This window comes from Diabrotica undecimpunctata, chromosome 7, assembly GCF_040954645.1.
Source record: "Diabrotica undecimpunctata isolate CICGRU chromosome 7, icDiaUnde3, whole genome shotgun sequence".
In the NCBI taxonomy this organism is placed as follows: Eukaryota; Metazoa; Arthropoda; class Insecta; order Coleoptera; family Chrysomelidae; genus Diabrotica; species Diabrotica undecimpunctata.
In genome coordinates this window covers 28,500,916-28,519,913 of record NC_092809.1, presented here as the reverse complement: position 1 = coordinate 28,519,913, position 18,998 = coordinate 28,500,916, and the positions used below count along the sequence as shown (strand labels likewise).

Here is an 18,998-nt window from a genome sequence, read left to right as displayed (position 1 = left end):
TGAATAAAGAATAGATTTTGCAAAAGATGTTGTTTTACTAGTTAGGCCCAGGACTAACCGCTAACCGACGGGTTAGGTTAGGGTTAAACACAAAATGTCTTGATATTTCAAAGTGCAGAAAGTCTAATCTCCTTCATAAATAGTCTATATGGACAGACACGAATTGAGGACCAAAATGAAATTTTAAGTAAGGGTTTACTTTTATACCTGAAAAAATCGCACGAATTGAGGACCAAGACTTCAAGAAGGTATAAAATATTATTAAAAGTACGAATCCCAATAATCGTAGATATTTATTGCCTATTTAAGAAACAATATTTTAAACATAAAAGCGTTACACATCTTTACATTTAATATTTATAAAAATAAAAGAGGTACACATATTTACATTTAATATTTACACTTTCGCATCGGAAATACAGGTTGAAATACATATTAATTCTTACGTAGGTAATGTCTTTTCTTGTCAAAGAATTCATAGCATCACTGTTTTCCCTTATTCCTAACCTAACCTAGCCTAACCTAACCTAACCTAACCTAACCCAACCTAACCTAAACTAGCGTAAACAATTTTGCGTTATATTTATTTACTGTACATGTCCAAAACTTTTCACCACTTTAAAGCACTTTTTTTTCACGATATTTATAATCATCCAACACAAGTAACGAGTTTCCCTTTTCACTTAAGATCATTTTAATTTCACTCATTTTGACTACCTTTCAAGATAGCTCAAAATAAACTAAATCTAAAATAATATTTTATTATTAAATATTTCCTTATTCATTAAAATCTCGTTCGGTCCGTAATTCGGTGCACTTATTTTGGCTGTTCAGGTAGCGGTCCTCAATTCAAGAACACCGGTCTATATGACCTTACTACAATCTATTAAATTATTCCTATTATAGAATACTTAGGTTATGTATTAAAAAACAAAAAGAAGCAGGAGCAGAAAGTTTAATAAAGTTTTGTTTCTTACTATTTTATTTAACTATTCAATTTCAAAATTATTAGAAATATTTAAAACGTGGGTTAAATTTTTTTCTAATTTTTAGGAATTGGTCAACACTGGATTTTGGGCTGTGATGTACATCATTGCATTTATCGTTCAACTTATCGTAGCAACTGGCGTTCATCCCATTCTTTCATTTAGAGGAGCGTATATAGCGGCTGGGGTAGGTATTCGTTATTTTGTATAGTATAGTATAAATGAATTTCTAAAACTAATTTCATGGAAATAAAACACTAATTAAAAAAATGAGACCGTAAATTAATAGAGATCGATCTTCTAAAGGTACCTATCTTCTAGTGATGTTGGTGCCCACATTGACCCATCTTATTCTATTCACAGCAGCTCGAAATCGATCAGTTAACGTTGGACCATTCCATTTTCGAAGATTAACCAGCCAATTACCGGCAATGTCGGCAGGTCCGAAAGATTGATCAACCTGGTCTACGACTAGGGCCTCTCTTGCCCTCAATCTTGCCTTGTAGAATCAACTGTAGAAGTCGGTATTTATTATTACGCATAATGTGGCCAAAGTAAACCAATTGTATGTTCTTTACGGTGTTAATAATTTCTTTGTCTTTTTTTAGCCTCTGGAGAATAGCTATTATAGTTGTGTGGTGTGTATATGAGACCTTCACATGGCATCACATTTCAAATGCCTCTAATCGTGTTATGGCATTTTCTGTAAGACTCCAGCTTCCTACTCCATAGAGAAGGACACTTAAGACGTATCGTCTTAGAATTCTTATGCGTATATTGATGCCCAAAGATACGTTGAAGAGAATTTTCCCAAGACAGGTAAAAGAGCTTCTGGCTTTTTCTGGCCTAAATTCTTCTTCTTATCGGAGATTGGAAGTAATTTTGATAACTATAATTTTGTTTGATTAGTTGAATTCAACTGCATCCAAGCCATTCATGGAGATTGCATAGCCACGAGATTTTATGTCTTCCTTCGCTTCTTCTGCCTTTGATTTTGCCCTGCATTATATTCCTTAATAGTTCGTATTTGTCACCTGTCATGATATGCCCTAAGTATTTCAACTTCCTGATTGTTATGGATTTCGCATTGTTTTCCTAGTTGTTCGAGAACTTGTTCGTTTGTTTGGCGATCTATCCATGATATTTCAGAATACGTAGGTAACACGACATTTCGAATACTTCCAGGTTTTTATTATTGGATTGTTTCAGTGTCCAGGCCTCAACCCCATACAAAATAGTTGAAAAAATATAACATCGAAGTATTCTTATCCGGATATTATTATATTGATATTGCGATTAAAGAAAAATTTTCTGATTCTGTTAAAAGTTTACCATACAATTTCAATGTGGCATCTTATTTCTTTTGTCTGATCAGTATCTTCTGTGATCCATGCTCCAAGGTATTTGTACGCAGAGATTTGTTCAATTTCTGTATTATCTAGTACTAGCTTAACTTGGATGTTTTGTGCTTTTGTAAATACCTTAAATTTGATTTTCTCCAAATTTATTTTCAGTCCATAATCGTTGCAATGTATATTTACTTGTGTTGTTGAGCAAGGTTTTGCAGTTCTTCTAGTGTTTCCTCTAGAAGGACGGTATCGTCAGCATATCTTGTTATTAAGTGGCTCACCGTTTATTATTAGGCCCTCATTTACTTCGGCCAACGCTAATTCTGAGATGGCTTTACTGTATAAATTAAACAACAATGGTAATGAAACACACCCTTGGCACACCCCACGATGAATCTGGATATTCACATTCAGTTCATTTTCAACTTTGACTTTCGCTGTTTGATTCCAATAGAGATTACATATAATTTTAATGTCTCTACTGTGTATGTATTTATCAAAATTTCTTTGAGCAGATGATGCTGTACTTTGTCAAATGCCTTCTCAAAATTAACGATACAGGCATATACTTCCTGATTCATATCTAGGCATCTCGTGCATCTCGTGTTCCCTGACCCTTTCTAAGGGTCTCATGGCTTCTAAGGCTCATTAAGGCTATGATTTACTCCATTGCATTGGCTTTTTTGGTAAGTAGTATAAATGTCGATTGAAGATATTCTTTAGGTATTATACCGGTTCTATATATGGTATTGAATAGATCCAAACCAAGATCAATAGATTTAGTATCGACAATTTTGAGGAATTCGACAAAAGAATATCAATAGATTTAGTATCGACAATTTTGAGGAATTCGATGGGAACTTTATCACGTCCGGCTGATTTACTAGTTTTAGTTTGTTTTATTGCATACTCGATTTCTTTCTTTTTTCGATTTTCGTATGTCAGGCTCAGTATCAACTTTAAATTCTTTTGATGATTCTGTTCTCTCTTTGCCTTCAAAAATTTGTCCTACATATTGTGTCTATATCTGCATCTTCTCTAATTTTTTGTGCATATTAAAAAAAGCCATATTCTTTCACAATTTCTTCCAGTTCTTGCCACTGCTCATGTAACGTTCTCTCTTTAGCTTCTTTTATTTTCAGATTTTTTGATTTGAATGATTTTCTTTTATTCATTAACAGTAGTATCTTTTTAGTCATCCAGTTATGTTTTAATTATTGTAGTCGGAACAAAAATATTTTTTTCCAAAGGGTAAACGTCCAATTTTACTTGCCTATAAAAAATCATTGTACTTTAAGTAAATGGCTCATCTAACTATGTTGCTAGTGTTGGCTTTTTTGGGAAGTAGACAATATTTAAAAAAATGTACTAAACAAAATGTTTGCAGTTTTATTTTTATAAAGATAAAGGGTGTCAACTACTTTAAGAAGGAGCTCTTTTGAGCTCTTGTTATCAAATCTTTATACCTTAAAGTCCGTGTCTGACAGTCAAATATTTGATCAAACTAGTTTGACCAAACCGAAGAATTGATAGTATATGACGTCACAATCTGAATTTGATTAAATCCTCTAAAAATAGAGGATCTTCTATTTGTCAAGGTCAGTTTGATAAAACTTTCTTTTTGATGAAATTCATTTTCCTTTTTTCTTTGGTTGACAGTATGTGGTTTATTTGTCTATTTTGTTATAAAATAAAAATAAAACTTTAAAATTTTTTTTAGAGATATTTTAAACTTTTATTTAGTTTCTACATAATTGATTTATATCGAGAAAAAAACTGTTTGTATAATGTCAAGCACCCACATTATTATAAAAAATCCTTTCAGCCTTTTGATTTTCATTGTGGATAAGAAAAATTTGAATCGTAAATAAAGCACAAGCAACTAATCAATAAGCAAAAAAGATATACTTCGATTTGATCCAATTTGAATAATCGTGTGACACGTAGATTTTTAAAATCTACCTGAGCAAACTGTAATTATGATGTCATTAGGTCAGTTTGCTCAAACTAGTTTTATCAAATATTTGACTGTATGACACGGACTTTAGACTTCAATCCATACCGGTACACCGTACAAGAGGGTCGAATGTACTATTTGCAGGTACATTCTTCTTTTATAATTACTTGGCCAGCTTATATTAGGCATATTTTTCATAATTGCCACTATTCTGCGTTTTGCTGTCTGGACTACATTTATCAGGTATTTGGTAAATCGTAGACCTATATCAAGGTGTATGTTTAAATATTTAGCACAACTGGTTCGTCGTACTTACAAATTGAAAGTCAGGTTGAGTATCGCTCTGGGTCCTTTTAGTATAATAATTATCTGTTTTATTAGACGCCAGGTCTAAATCGTTAGTTTTTTCATCCACCTATTAACTTTTCTCCAACATATACAGGGTGTCTATAAACTCTCCTGATAAACGAAAACCGGAGATCCTCAGATAATTTTAAAACAATTTAACATAATTCACCTAGTCCGAAAATGCTTTTCAATGGAGCTAGAGCTCTTTAAAGATGGCGCCTTGTAAGTAGTTTTGTTTTAATACCTCCAGAATGCTTCTATTAGGAAAATAAACACTGGTACGATTGTTTATCTTCCAGAGTTGAATCAATTCCATTATTTGCGAATTCGTAGTACTGTTCATAGGTGTCTGTTTTGGATATGTCAATGGGTATTTGAACGCATAACTTTTTTGTCTGTAACTTTTAAGCGTTCATGATTCTAGATTACTAGATTTTCAGGTGTTCTGGTACTAAAATGTACTCTTATTTTAAGTCGGTAGTATACGTTTTTGAGAAAAATCGATTTCAAAATGTTTCGTTTTTTCGTCATGAAAGTTAAATTAATATTTTTTGCTCTAGTAGGCTTTGAACTGTCAACAGAAGTATAAACTACGTTTTTCATTGTCAAATTAATGTCAGTTCGTGAAGTTTCTCTTATAGTTTTTACTTTGTGGCATCAAACACAATAGTTTCATAATTTCAATTCAACAAAAATGGTTTTTACTAATTAGGAATACGCTGATATACATTTAGTTTATTGCGAAATGAGGTGCAACGCTCGAGCAGTAAAGTAAATACGCTGAAAAATTTCACGATTAAGAGAAGGGAAAGTTCAGTGTTCCCAAAAAATAATGAAACAGATCAACATAATGATGTAATAGCACATCAAATTGTTACTTTAATGGAAGTTGAGGAAAATTTAGAAATACGCGTTCGAATACTATCTGTCATGTATCCCACAGTTTCAAAATCTTCCGCAAGAAATATCTTACACAACAAAAATTGATATCCTTTCATTTTACAAAGGTACAAGCACTGCTACAGGGAGATTTTCCTGCGTAAAAAATTTTCAAATCGATTTTTCTAGAAAACGGTGTATCCTACAGACTTAAAGTAAGAGTACCTTTTAGTACTAGAATATCTGAAAATTTAATAATCTAGTATCACCAACCGTTGACCTACCTAAAACGGACGCCTATGAACGGACTACAAAATCGCAATTAATGGAATCTATTCAACTCTGTGGATAAATAATCGTACTAGTTTTTATTTTTCTAAATAAAAGCGTTCTGGAATTATTAAAAAAACTACTTACAAGGCGACATCTTCAAAGAGCTCTAGCTCCCTTAGGAAGCATTTTCAGATTAGGTGAATTGGATTAAATCGTCTTAAAATTATCTGAGGAATCTCCGGTGTTCGTTTGTCAGGAGAGTTTATGGACACCCTGTATATTAACTCTGTGTATTACATCCAAGTTTGTGAAATCTTTAATTAGTATTGCTAAGTCGTCTGCATATGCAATTGCTGATTCACCTCTGTCGTAAGCTATTTTTAACACTCCATTATACAATACTGTTCCACAACGTTGGACCTAATATAGATCCCTGTGGTACTCCAGCCGACAGTTTTGTTTTTTCTTTACTCGTCACTTTAATATATCTGTCGGTGAGGTAATTTTGAAGTATATTCATTAGGTAATTTGACACTCCATCTATTTCCAGTTTGCTTATGATGTATGTCCTGTTGGCAGAATTAAAGGCATTCTTTAATTCAAACATAACAAGGATTGCCTATTTATTTCTTGTTCTTCTGACTGTGTCAGATATGAATTTCACCGTGTCGTTAAACTGTATTTTGGTCAGAAATGGTTCTTGTGTTTAAGAGCTCGTGTTCAAGACATAAACATATAGGCCATTATGAATTAGCTCCGTCCGGTGGTTTCCCAGGTTTTAAGAGTAAGGTTTGCAATCTTTAGTTGATCTGCGAATTCTTGGTTGTGTAGGAGCTCACTGAATAACCTTTCTGGTGACTTCATAATTTTGACCTTCATTGACTTAAGTTTTCTTCTGTTTATAAACAGAAGAATGTTAAAAATCCTGAAAGCTTTGAGATGTGGTGCTACCGCCGTATACTAAAAATAAGTTGGGTGGATAAAATTACTACAACTATTCATTGTTGACTGTACAATATTTTTCCACCTTTTTGGCGGCTTTGCAACGGGTCTTCTGCTATACGGCTTGTTATTTATACAGATGTTCGCTAATCTATCTGGTCCCTTTCGGTTTACATGTTCGTTCCAGTTTTTTTTTTCTTATTTTTATCCAGCTGTTAATATTTTGAATTTTGCATTGTTCGCGTATACTTCTGTTGGTTTGTCTGTCTCTTAATGATATGCCCGCTATTGATCTTAATACTTTCATTTCGATATTGTTGATTTGTTGGTTCGTCTTTCTTGTATCGGTCCTTGTCTCCGCTGCATATGTGAGGATTGGTCTTACTGTTGTCTTGTATACTTTCATTTTGCTTTCCGTGGTCAGATATTTGTTTCTCCATATGGTTTCTCGGAGGCAACCACTTACTCTTGCCGCTTTTGATGCTTGCCTTGTGGTCTCTGTTCTTATATCCCTGTCACTAGTGGTCTCTACTCCTAGGTAATTGAATTTCATTACTTGTTCTACAATTTTGCCGTCTATTTCTAGTTTGCATCTACGCGGCCCTTTACTGATCACTATACATTTAGTTTTTTCTACTGATATTCTCATATTAAGTTTGTTTGCTGTGATATTAAAGGTGTGGAGCTGCCTTTGTAGGTCATCTTCGTTATCAGAAATTAGTACTGCATCATCGGCATAGCATAGTATCGTGATTTTATGCGCTCCTATGTGGTATCCGTGTCGTTTTCTTACTTCATGAATTATTTGATTCATCACCATATTGAATAACAATGGGCTGAGCGAGTCTCCTTGGCGGATTCCTCCTTTTAGTTCTATGCATTCTGTTTCTCCTGTTGGCATTATAACTCTGGTCTTGTTGTTCTTGTTAATTTCATTAATTGTCCTTATTATCTGATGGTCTATTTGTTCAGCTTGTAATAAATTTAAGATGTCATTTCGCTTCACCCTGTCAAAAGCACTTTTTAAATCTACAAAGCACATGTATGCTGGTTTTCCATAATCAATAGACTTCTCTATTATTTGTTTGATAATAAAAATTGCATCTATTGTGCTGCGGTTCTTCCGGAAGCCTTGTTGTTGATCTGCCATGTTCGCTTTTTCCTCGATTTTATCTTTTATGACTGCCGTTAACAATTTTAATGTAATATTCATCAGACTAATGCCTCTATAATTTTCAGGATTTCTCGAGTCTCCCTTTGAGGGTATCGGTAGCAGGAGAATTTCCTTCCATTCCGCTGGTACTACTCCGGTATTTATTATATCGACGAATAATTTTAGGAGCCATTTGCGTAGTGTTGTTTCTCTATATTTTAGCAGTTCATTGTTTATCTTATCAGGACCAGGTGCTTTTCTGTTTTTTAATTTTTTTATTTGTTCTTGTAGCTCTTCTTCTGATATTAGTACTCTATCGTGAGTTTCGTTAATGGTTCTTTCTCTGTTCTCTTCCTCTCCTTCTTCATATAATTTCGTGAAATGCTCAGTCCCTTGATCCTCCGTAATGTTATCTATGCGTACAAATTCATTCATTTCTGTTTTTTGTCTCCTTATCATCTTCCACACCTTTTTCTGGGATCCGTAGAGGTCGTTTTCCATATCTTTAGTAAATTTCTCCCAGTGTTCTTTTTTGATGTTATCTATTTCTTGGTTTACTCTATTCCTGATTCTCACGTAGTCTTCTCGTGCCTCCGGTGTCTTCACTCCTTTGTATGTTAGGAAAGCTTGTTTCTTTTCATTTGCTTGTGCTTTCACCCTTTCAAGTTTTGTATTCCCGTTTATTTCTGTTAACTTTTCTTTTACCTAAAGCTTCTTCCGCTGCTTGTAGGATACATTTTTTAATAATTTTCCAGGTTTCTTCTATATTATTTTTAGTCTCTAGGTTATGGCTGTTTAGCTTTTTTGTTAGTCTGTTTTATACAAGTTTTGTGTCCCCTCTTCTTCTAAGCTTTATATGTTTAACTTTTCTTCTACTTTTGTATTTCGCTTGCCTTGTGTAGTTATTGTTATATTTATTTTTCCTGATACCAGGCCATGGTCGGATCCTACATTGGCGGAAGAGAGTGCGCACACCTATTATGTTCTTGGGGTATATTTGTCTGTTTGTTATAATATAGTCAATCATAGAGTTACTTCCTCTTGTATCTGACCGGGTGATCTTATGTTGTATTGGCTGGTCAAAGTATGTGTTGCTAATTCGGAGGTTATTCATTAAACAAAGTTCTAGAAGTCTTTCTCCGTTGTCGTTGAGCGTTTCTTCGTTAAATCTTTGTGTAACTCCAGCCACAGGTATGTTGCCTACTCTGGCCTTTAGGTCACCGAGAATTATTGTTTTACTACCGGCTATTGTGGTGTCCAGTAGATCTTGGAGCTGTCCATAAAAAGCTTTGTCTTCCTTGTTTTTGCTGTTACCCGGCGCCAAGTGTCTCCGAAACATCTAATTGGAACCCCCAAAGAATCACCCTATATATCCAGACATATGGTTAGAACAACAACTAAGTAATAAAATTAGTCAAATTTGTTTTAAGATCTTCACATAAAACGCAATACTAATCCACTGATTTTTTTTGTAGGTATTTGGACTGTTCAACGCAATAACGTACGCATTTGCCTCGTATCTACTCTACATAGAATGGACACGCTCGAGAACACCAAATTAAGCTCGAATTCGTCGTTTCGTCAAATATTTTATTATAAGAACTGTTTATTAGTACTGTTTTAGGTTAAAACACAAAATATCTCGTAAGTCAACTTCTATGAAAATATATGCAATTAAATAGTGATGAGAAGGAATAATTTGGTTTGACAGTCTTTGTGTTACATTGTGAGGACGTAAGTAACACGCAAATAAACAAAATGTTTATTTTCATGTTTATTTGGCATACAATTTTTATATTGCGGTGAATTTTGTATATCTTTTCTAGAAGTGCGTAAGAATCTATTAATGTTGATGTATTAAAAAATGCAGACATACTTTATATATCCATTTAGTAATTAATATATGTACATAAAGTTACATATAAAAAAAATCATTTAACTCTTTTAGTTAAATACTTTTATATATAAAAATTTTACAAGTTATTTGGAATAATTTAACGACTGATATATTTCAGCAGAAATGCTGTTTTTTGTAACTGTTCGAAAATTGTACATATATAAATTACAGCATGTGAAAAATACTTTTTAAAATTTGATTATGGTAGATAAACAATTGTGTTCAGTTTTTCAGAGCAAAGAAAATTCGTTTGCTTTGCAAGCTCGTTATTCTTGAATAATTGGACTGTATTAAAAAACGATATTCTGATTTGTTTTACTGTGTATTTCGTAAACTGTACGTTTTTATTGATTTATTTCATATTTGTGTTTCACATTCTTTATTTCATTTTAATTACTCAGTCGAGTCTGTATTATTTGTGTTGGTTTTTTTAAATAAACAAACCCTGTGTACTGCCTATTATATAGATATTAACTTAGGCGAATTCATTACAATCTTTTTCTCTTCGAGGTATGAAATCTATTGCTTTTTTAATGTATAGGTTATAGTATATTTTTTATTAGTGTATTTCTTCGAAATCCTGTTAACTATGTTGGAAACATGTTTTTTTATTGTTACAAATTCTTTGTGTATTTTCTCCTTAAAATTGTTTTCAGTTTGTTTTCTCAATGGATACCCCGTTCGTATCTATATTTTCAGCTTGTTTGTACCTTTGTCTGTTTTCTGTCAAAATATTTAAGTACGTATTTACTGCGACTATTGTTTTGTGGACTGTAGTTATTTTGAACCTTAATAGATTTGTCTTTATAGAAAATAAACTGACTTTTGTCATCACAAATAAACAGACATTGTCGTCTACAAAACACAGAAACAGCTACCTCTCATACATTGAAATAATTAATAACAAATATACATCGACTCTCTAGCCTAATGTATATTTTTGGTGCATTATGAATAAAATATACAGTATATTTTAATAATTGATCACCGGGTCAAGAACGGTGTCTATGTATTTTAGATATTAAGAAGTTTTGTATAGTATTTGTATGTTGTATGTTATTGTATGTTGACTGTGTTCATGCAAAGAGTTATGTAATTTTTTATGTATTTTCGCTATTAATTAAGTCGATTAAATTTAAAAAATAAATGTCTTACACTGTTCTTAATATTAACGTTTAAGTTTTCAAATTTTATCACCAATAACTTTGTACCTAATATTAATGTATATTTTATTTTAAATAAATAAATATTACGTTTTATTGAGCATTTTTTAATATGATTAATGACGATAGAAAAGGATAGAAGTTACAATGGTCCAAGCATTACAGGGAGTTACCAATTATGGAATACCATTTTGTTTTGAGGATATAAAAAAATATCTATATAGAAATGAAAATAGTTTCATGTTATTACAAATCAGTCATACATTTTTATGTAGTAATTAACAGTCTTCTATCAAATATTTTAATTAAAAAAATTAAATCGAACATAAAAAACAAAATCACAAATTAGTAACCAAATATGGAATATGTCTGCATCAAACTGGATTACGTTCTGTTCCTCAGAGTCTTCTTCTTCAGAATCAGTCTTATTTTGCTTCTTTTTATTCTTTGTCTTGGCTATTTTTTTTCTTGTCTATTTAAATTATGATGCAATAAATCATTCTTGTAGGGTGAAGCTTTTCTTCCTCTGTCAGATAGTTTTTTTCGTTTCTGTGGCACTGGACTTATAGCATACGGAGACACCAGACCTAGAGTGCTCCGATTAATCACTGAAGTCGAAGGTACAGGTTCAGGTTGTACATTAGCACTTGTTTCTGGTACAGGGGTTTCTGTCAGGGGTTGACCAGGTTCAGATCTTGATTCCAGTGTAGTGATATTGGTTGTACAGCCGTCTCTTACAGCATTATGTTGCGCAGCAATGAAATCTATATCACTAAACACATTTTTATTTAATGGACATAATCCAGTGACCTTAAAACCGTTGGCTGCAATCTCGCCTGTTTGTACTTACAAAGGATTTTCTAAACAGCTCCACAATATCATATGGAGATAAAGAGGTCTGTTATTGTTTTTAATCCACATGCGTATTTCTTCACTGTAGTATGTTTTTAACGGTCCCATAAAAGTCCTGTCTAACCGCTGCAGTTTGTGAGTTGTATGTGGAGCTAAAGAAATAATGCCCACGTTTTTTTCCCCGGCGATGTCAATTATATCGATATTACGAGTGTGGCTATAGTGTTCATCTAGAATCAGTAAAACCTGCGACCGATGATTTGTGGTATTTTACAACATCCACGTTGTAAATACGATTTGGTAGATAGTTATTTTTAGTGTAAATATTTCCAAGAAGGTTGAAAAAAGAGTCCACTTTTTCCTTATCCAATCAAATGCTCTAGCAAAAGATGTACCAGTTGGTCTTCTTATCTAATGTTTGTTTTTATGACGATTTAAAAATAACTTCAGCCACTTTTTTCCAGCCATACCTGATTGAGTAAAGGGATTCTGCAAATTGTTTTTTTTGCTAGCAAATAGGCCATACGGCAAAGATCAGTTCTTGTCAACCCGTGAAATTTGCTTTCCATCATCAATATGTATTTTACCAGTTGACCTTCGAGTTGGGAGCCCAATATTGTATGTCGTCCTAAAGTGGTGGCTGCTGCATCTTCTGGCATAAACGGAATAAAATTGTCCTAAAAATGCTGTGCTGCTTTCAAATATTCCATTTTCTTTTCCCGAACGAATTTTATAGCTTCTGCCATTTTTTCTTGATCCCAGGTTTTTCGTTTATTGGTCGATTGTGAAGCTTACATCCTAAAAACAAACATAACACATAATTTTTAAAAGAAATTATAGCTAGTACTTAATAATATTATGTGAAAAAAAGACCCAATTATGGAATATTTCATAATTAGGCACCAACAATTGTCCATATTTCAAACTAGTATCAATATTTTTTCAAGTCGTAAGATTTTAATTAAAGAAAGTCACAAAATAAAAAAATAATCACAATATGGAGGTACTCAATAGTACAGCAAGTCTATGTTCAAGCATAATAACCGATAATACTCCTTTAATACATGCCTTTGAAATTTTCTGATAGACGATAAAACAAAAGACCCCTGCCACATACATATCGTTTGCGCAACTGATACAAAGGTGTAAGTGCGATAGTAAAGAGAGCTAGTGAAATAGAAGATGGTCGTGTATTGCGTTTCGAATTTATATTTTCGGAGAAATCAAGGTATTCCATATTGGGATACTATTCCATATTTGGTTACTTTCCTATGTCATTATCATGGCTTATACACTCCTGACCGAGCGATTACCTTTAGGCTCTTCCGATTCATTTGTCGAGGGGAATTAGTCCGCATTAACTTTTTGGTTTACAATTGGTTTTGGGTATTTCTTGAGGTCTAACTATTACTGGTCTCCAGTTAGTGATTTTCTTGATAACTTCTTCTGGATCTCTCCTTTCTAGAGGTCCCATATTCTCTTTCAAAAGTTTTCTTATTTTGTAGTTTATTAATTTTCTAAATTCATCATTACTAAGTTTAGTGGACCTGCTATTTTCCGATTTTTTCTCTCTCTATGATCCTTAATCTTTTTTCATATTTCTGTGTCAGGCACGTTACTTCCGCACCATATGTGATTATTGGTCTAATTGCTGCTCAGTAAATTTTCAGTTTAATATTTTTCCAGTAGGTTCTGTTTCTGCCAGAATTCGTTCGTTGTTTACCATGCCTCCATTAAATGATGCCCCTAGGAACTTAAGTGTTCTACCTTTTTGAACTCCTATTCTACTATTTTATCTCTTCGCATTAACTGTATTTTTCCAGGAGCATATTATCGATGATTCGATCTACAGATCTTCTAATGCGGGCCTCCGAGAAAATTCCACTGGGTTCTAGAAGTGTTTCGAAGAAAGAAGCAAAATATGAGGCGTGCTTCTTCTAGTTCCATGACCGATATCGATCGTTGGATATCATGTTGGCTACCATATTTGCTATTTCGATTTTATTGATAGCAGCTCTAAGTAATGATATAGTCGATTTTCTGTACCTTTATCTTGGGTTTTTCTGCCATAATGTTCTTTTACCAGGACCACGTTTACCTTGGATCTTTCCCTAAATGATCAGATGTAAAAGTTCATATTTTTCAGGGTGTCTCATAATACGACTTAGCATTCTAGCTTACGTCTCTTTATTATATTGACCAGTTGTGTTGTTTGGTTCAGGCGTCTAAGGATCTAGTCATTTTAAGTCTGGATTTTGGAGTTACGTCATATAAATAGGTTTGTATGGTTAAATAAAGGCTAAATTAGTACGTCTGAAGAACGACCTGCAAAACGAGGGTTTTTGATTCAGAAACGTATGTATTTAAGGACAAATATGCTGCTGTCATTTTGTCGATTCTTCTTCTTATTATACCGTCTTCTAATGAAGGTTGGAGATCACTTCTTTAAACGTTTTCCTATCTTTTGCAACGTGAAATATCAAGTCTTTTCTTTCTTCTACTCTTCTTTGCATTATGACGTGCAGAAGAGAGTATTTATCGTTTCGAAGTATGTTATTGTCGATGACATCGTTGGAAAATAAAGTTTCTTGTGATATTTTTAAAGTTTCCCTTCTGATAGTTTGAAAGTTTCTGCTGATATTTCTGGAAAGCAAATTTTCTGCTAACATATTTTTGGAAATCTCTGAAGTCACTTATGAGGTTTATTCTCTTGACGATAAAATATATTCTGTGGAAAACAAAATTACTGCCAATATTTTGTTTTTTAAAGAAAATATAGAGCTTTAGTGGCATCTGCATGTGATACTTAATCTGGCAGGGAAACTTTTACCTCGCTTTCTTCGCCTTCATTAGGGTGGCCTTGAGATTGAACCAAGTCTACAATGTCTTCATCCTTAAATTCCTAGTGCCCATTGTCGTCAGCATCAATCCATTCTGTAATTGTACTTTCTTTTTCGTTTTCACATCCTGGAAGTTGTTGTACGGCTTCTAGGAGGTCATATTGTAATGGAGATTGGAAACATATGAACCTTCATCACATTGTAAATCATGCCACAACTTCTTCCATGATTTTCATATTAATGTCTCAGGGCATTTGTCCCAGGCCTCAGGCCCCAATAAATGACATCTTTTACAATGATTTTTTTCAGTTTGTCAAACAATTCCATTTTCTCGACAAAACTCGCTCAATGCCAGAGATATATGGCTAACATGTTCATCCAAAAATAACACGACAGGTAGCTTAATGTTTTTTTCGTTCAACCATTTATTAAAATAGTTTGCGACATATTCATAAAACGGTTCTGTATTCATCCATCCACTTTCATTGTATCCGATACCCCAACCTATTGGAATAGTTGGAACTAAATATCTAGGTAGCCTTGTATAGGGAAACAAAACCATTGGTGGTGGGATATCTCCACTAGCGGATATTGTTGCTAATACGGTCCAGACATTCTTTTTGGTCGTTAGCAGTTCTAATATATACAGTTTTAGACCCTCTTTTAATTAACACTTGTTTGTAATGTGGAGCCATGAAAAAGGCTGTCTCGTTGCAGTTGAATATTCGGCTTGGATCTTTAAACACATCTGTGATGCCATTTTGACTGAAATATTCATATACTTTTTTGAACCAATTTCTTATCCTTTTCTCTGTAACGAAGGGATAGCTAGCTGTCAGATTTTGCGATACACGAGGTCTTACTTACGGATGCTGGGTTAGGAAATGTTAGTACCATCTATGTCTAGAAATTCCATTCTAAAATGGATTGGTTTACTTTAGATTTTTAATGAGCACTGCTACGGTGTTAATAAGCTGATCTCGTGTCAAGGAAAAATCCGCGACAGCCAAAAACAATATCTATTTTACGATTAGTTTTTCCTCATCACTAGTTAAAACTGGTTGTTTTCCAATATTTTTGGACACATACTTTTGCATTCTTTTATCTTTCAATATTTACTACTATACTTTTTGGTATACAATACATTTTGGATACTTTATAGGCAGACACACCAGTTTTCATGTCATTTAGGGTTCGATCCAGTAGCTCTTGTGAATATTTTTTTCTTTGCATTGGTTTAGGCTTTGCATTGGTTTAGGCTTTAGTTTTGACCATGATTCCAGAAAAAAAAATCAATTGTGAATAATTGAGTCTTTTTTGTAAATACCATGTCAAGCTAAATTTGGGTTGGGCCGAAATTAGAGCCTATGCAAAATATAATAAAATCTGATGCCGCCCAGAATAAAATAAAGTTGTTTTAATGTTTTTTTTTGTAATTAATTAATTGCCAGACTATATATTTTAACTTGGGTAAGTTATAAAAAAATAATTTTTTTTAGGAACACATTTGAGATTTTCTACCATTAGAAATAACCACCTGACTATCATAGTAGTTGTAAACTTCCTTTTTTGCTTTAATAGAAAAAAAAGTATGGGACGAAATTTGATAGTACGGTTTTGTTAATATTTTTTTAAGAAATATATATTTTTAAGAATATATTACTTTTATTTAATAATTTTTGATATTAAACAACAAAAAGTTGAATTGAAAAAACTTACCAACATTCGTAATTACGGCCCATTGGGCCGGAATTAGAATAGCTACTAAAATTGTGCTTAAAAACTAAAATATTTTATAAAAAATACAACTATTAACCATTTCTTATGAACAAACTACTGCATGTAGGTGAAAAAATATTTTCTGTAATAATTTACAAGCAAATACTGTATAGGCCGTTAATAGATAGTTTTACCTTATTTTAAATGCTTCACATTTGTTAGCAAATCTCAAAACCGAAATTTCATGCTCTACGTTTTGAGGATTAGGATCTAATAATGGAAACTCCATAGTGACTGGTCAATGAAAGGGATACATTTTATTGATCTTACGAGAATTATAAAAATGGCAAATATCGCGCATAGTTTGTTTCTTTATCACCTTTATAAAAACTGACTTAATTTGCGCCAAAATACATAGGAAAGCTGCACTCTTTACCTTTAAAACGCCTTTAAATTTTGATTTTTGTTGATATGACATTCTGATCAAAAGATATCGAATTTTTACCATCGAGTTGATACAAATTTTATTTAAAATTGATTTTGCGATCGTAACACATTCAAAATCGCCGGTCGCTTAAAGAGTTGTTTCTGAGAGAACTTCTCATTCTACATAAAAAAGTAGTAATAAACATTTTTGTCCAGAATTATCTTAGCTACTTTTTTTTATTTGAAACATTTTTGTCTACGGCGTGCATATTTTTGGTAAATCGATTTTTTCCGTTTTCGGTTTTTTTCGTTGTAGGGGAAACCGTTGGGTAAAAGTAGTTTGCATCTTTTTAGGGGTCCAAAATTGACATTCTCAGCAAAATTCAGCTTGTTCGTATGTTTAGAGGTTCAGTGGCTTTTTCGTCCCTGACGACTGGAGTATTATTTCACTTTGTTATTAAAAAACTCCTGACCCCGTTACTTTGTTTTACACTACCCCACGAATGGGGGCACGAATGAGTAGGTATCAAAAATCAGGTTTTTATTACTTTTTTCCCGATTAGTAATCAATACATGCAAATATATAATCCTACTAAAAAAATATAAAATGTAATACATAAGTTTCTAGTCTAAAAATAGTATTTTTCGTTTCAATGTGCCCCACCGTACACTACTTCTCATTACAATCACCTGTGGTTTAATTCCATATAAAATAATATTTAACTTCAACAAGCAACCAGAAAATAATTTCAGAATTCCTATACATTCCCGTCTGTTAATTTACCTTATCAATACAATTTTTCATTAAGTATGAAAATCGATTTTTAATGGAATCATATTATAAACTCTCGATTCACTAGAGTTTGATAGTTTAACAATCGATTTAATAGGCTGGGACGAGGTTTGTGCGTTCGCGTTCGTCTTGTTCACATTTCACACAGTTGCATCGCATTTCGCGTTTGAACACAACGGATTTGTTATTACCGCGCTCTTGATTCGCGCTCTTGCTAAACGCACACTTTTAAATCGCATAAACAAATTTAACCAAAACAAACGTTGACAGGTAAGTTAACAATACACAATTCGATGGTATTTTTAAATCTTGTTGCCAACAAGTATTAGTATTCATAAGCAATGAATAGTATTTTTACAAAACCGAGATAAAATAGCATAAAATGTCTTATTGATCCAAGTGGTTTATGAGAGAAATGAGTCAGAGCTATTTTCGTTAGTTTTCACGCTTGGAAGGTATTATATTTCTTAAAAGGTGGGTTGTTTCCGATTTTCTGTTTACTTTTGTAGTTTTAAATGGTAATACTGGCATTGATAAGACGCTTATTAACACCTACATTTCATTAGCTGTTCTGCGTGCAATGATGATAAAGTATTTAATATGATTTTTTTATTTTTTTAAATTATGTTAATATATATATATATATATATATATATATATATAAGAATAAGAAAAAAGAAGTACTTGTGACTCGTTTGGAAAAAATATATAACTGTTTTGGATGGGTTGGAGTAAATAAAAGGGCTATTGGTTAACTATTTTTTTTATATCTCGAGCTTTCAATTGTGTTTACAATTATTATCAAGAGCTGCTAAAAAAGACAAAATATCTTAAAAGTTTGAACTAGAAAGAAAAAACAATTTTTGTTAACTTACCAAATAAAAATTAGTTTAGTAAATAAAAATTACTGCTAATACATCTTAAAAATAATTAATATAAAAATGTCCTAATCTAATAAATGCTTCTCTGAAATTTTTAGTATAATTTTGAAAACATTTTTTTAATACAAAAACAATTGAATTTATAAATAAGTTAAAATAGCAACCAATTACAAATAAGCCTCAATGTCATAAATGATAACTTAAAATTTTTATTTTTGATAATTATATTGCCAAAAATAAAATTTTGTTTAAAAATTCTTTTTTGTTTACTAACAAAAAGAAGAAGATTTATTCACCATTGACAGATGTCTGAAAAAATTTAACAGATAGGTATATGGAAAATTAAATCAAAATGTGACATTTTACAAGTTTTATATATAAATTATAAAGAAAGAATATAATTATAAATTTTGCTTAGATTTTGAATTTCTGATCTTTTGTTTAAATTGTGATCACTTTTGCTAATACAAACCATTTCCAAAAAAGTCCTTTTGAATTTATTACTTTCACTACATAAAATTTTAATGTTATCAAAATCCA

The 18,998-nt window shown here is 32.4% G+C and overlaps 2 protein-coding genes across 3 annotated transcripts in view; both read left to right on the top strand.

The window, feature by feature from the left end:
* LOC140445127 (uncharacterized) overlaps window positions 1–11,043 on the top strand; it is a 134,891-nt gene extending 123,848 nt beyond the window's left edge. Inside the window, exons 3-4 of the mRNA XM_072536967.1 lie at window positions 1,054–1,173; window positions 9,363–11,043. Of these exons, the coding sequence (XP_072393068.1) occupies window positions 1,054–1,173; window positions 9,363–9,449 (207 nt within the window). The 3' untranslated portion in view covers window positions 9,450–11,043. The remainder of the gene's footprint in view (window positions 1–1,053; window positions 1,174–9,362) is intronic.
* Window positions 11,044–17,692: 6,649 nt separating this feature from the next.
* Window positions 17,693–18,998, top strand: part of LOC140445125 (uncharacterized) — a 79,625-nt gene continuing 78,319 nt past the window's right edge. The window contains exon 1 of one of the 2 annotated variants that reach the window (XM_072536965.1): window positions 17,693–17,847. The gene's annotated coding sequence lies outside the window, so the exon portion shown is untranslated. Of the gene's footprint in view, window positions 17,848–17,972; window positions 18,052–18,998 lie in introns of those variants that run through there. The other variant, XM_072536966.1, reaches the window with a different exon arrangement.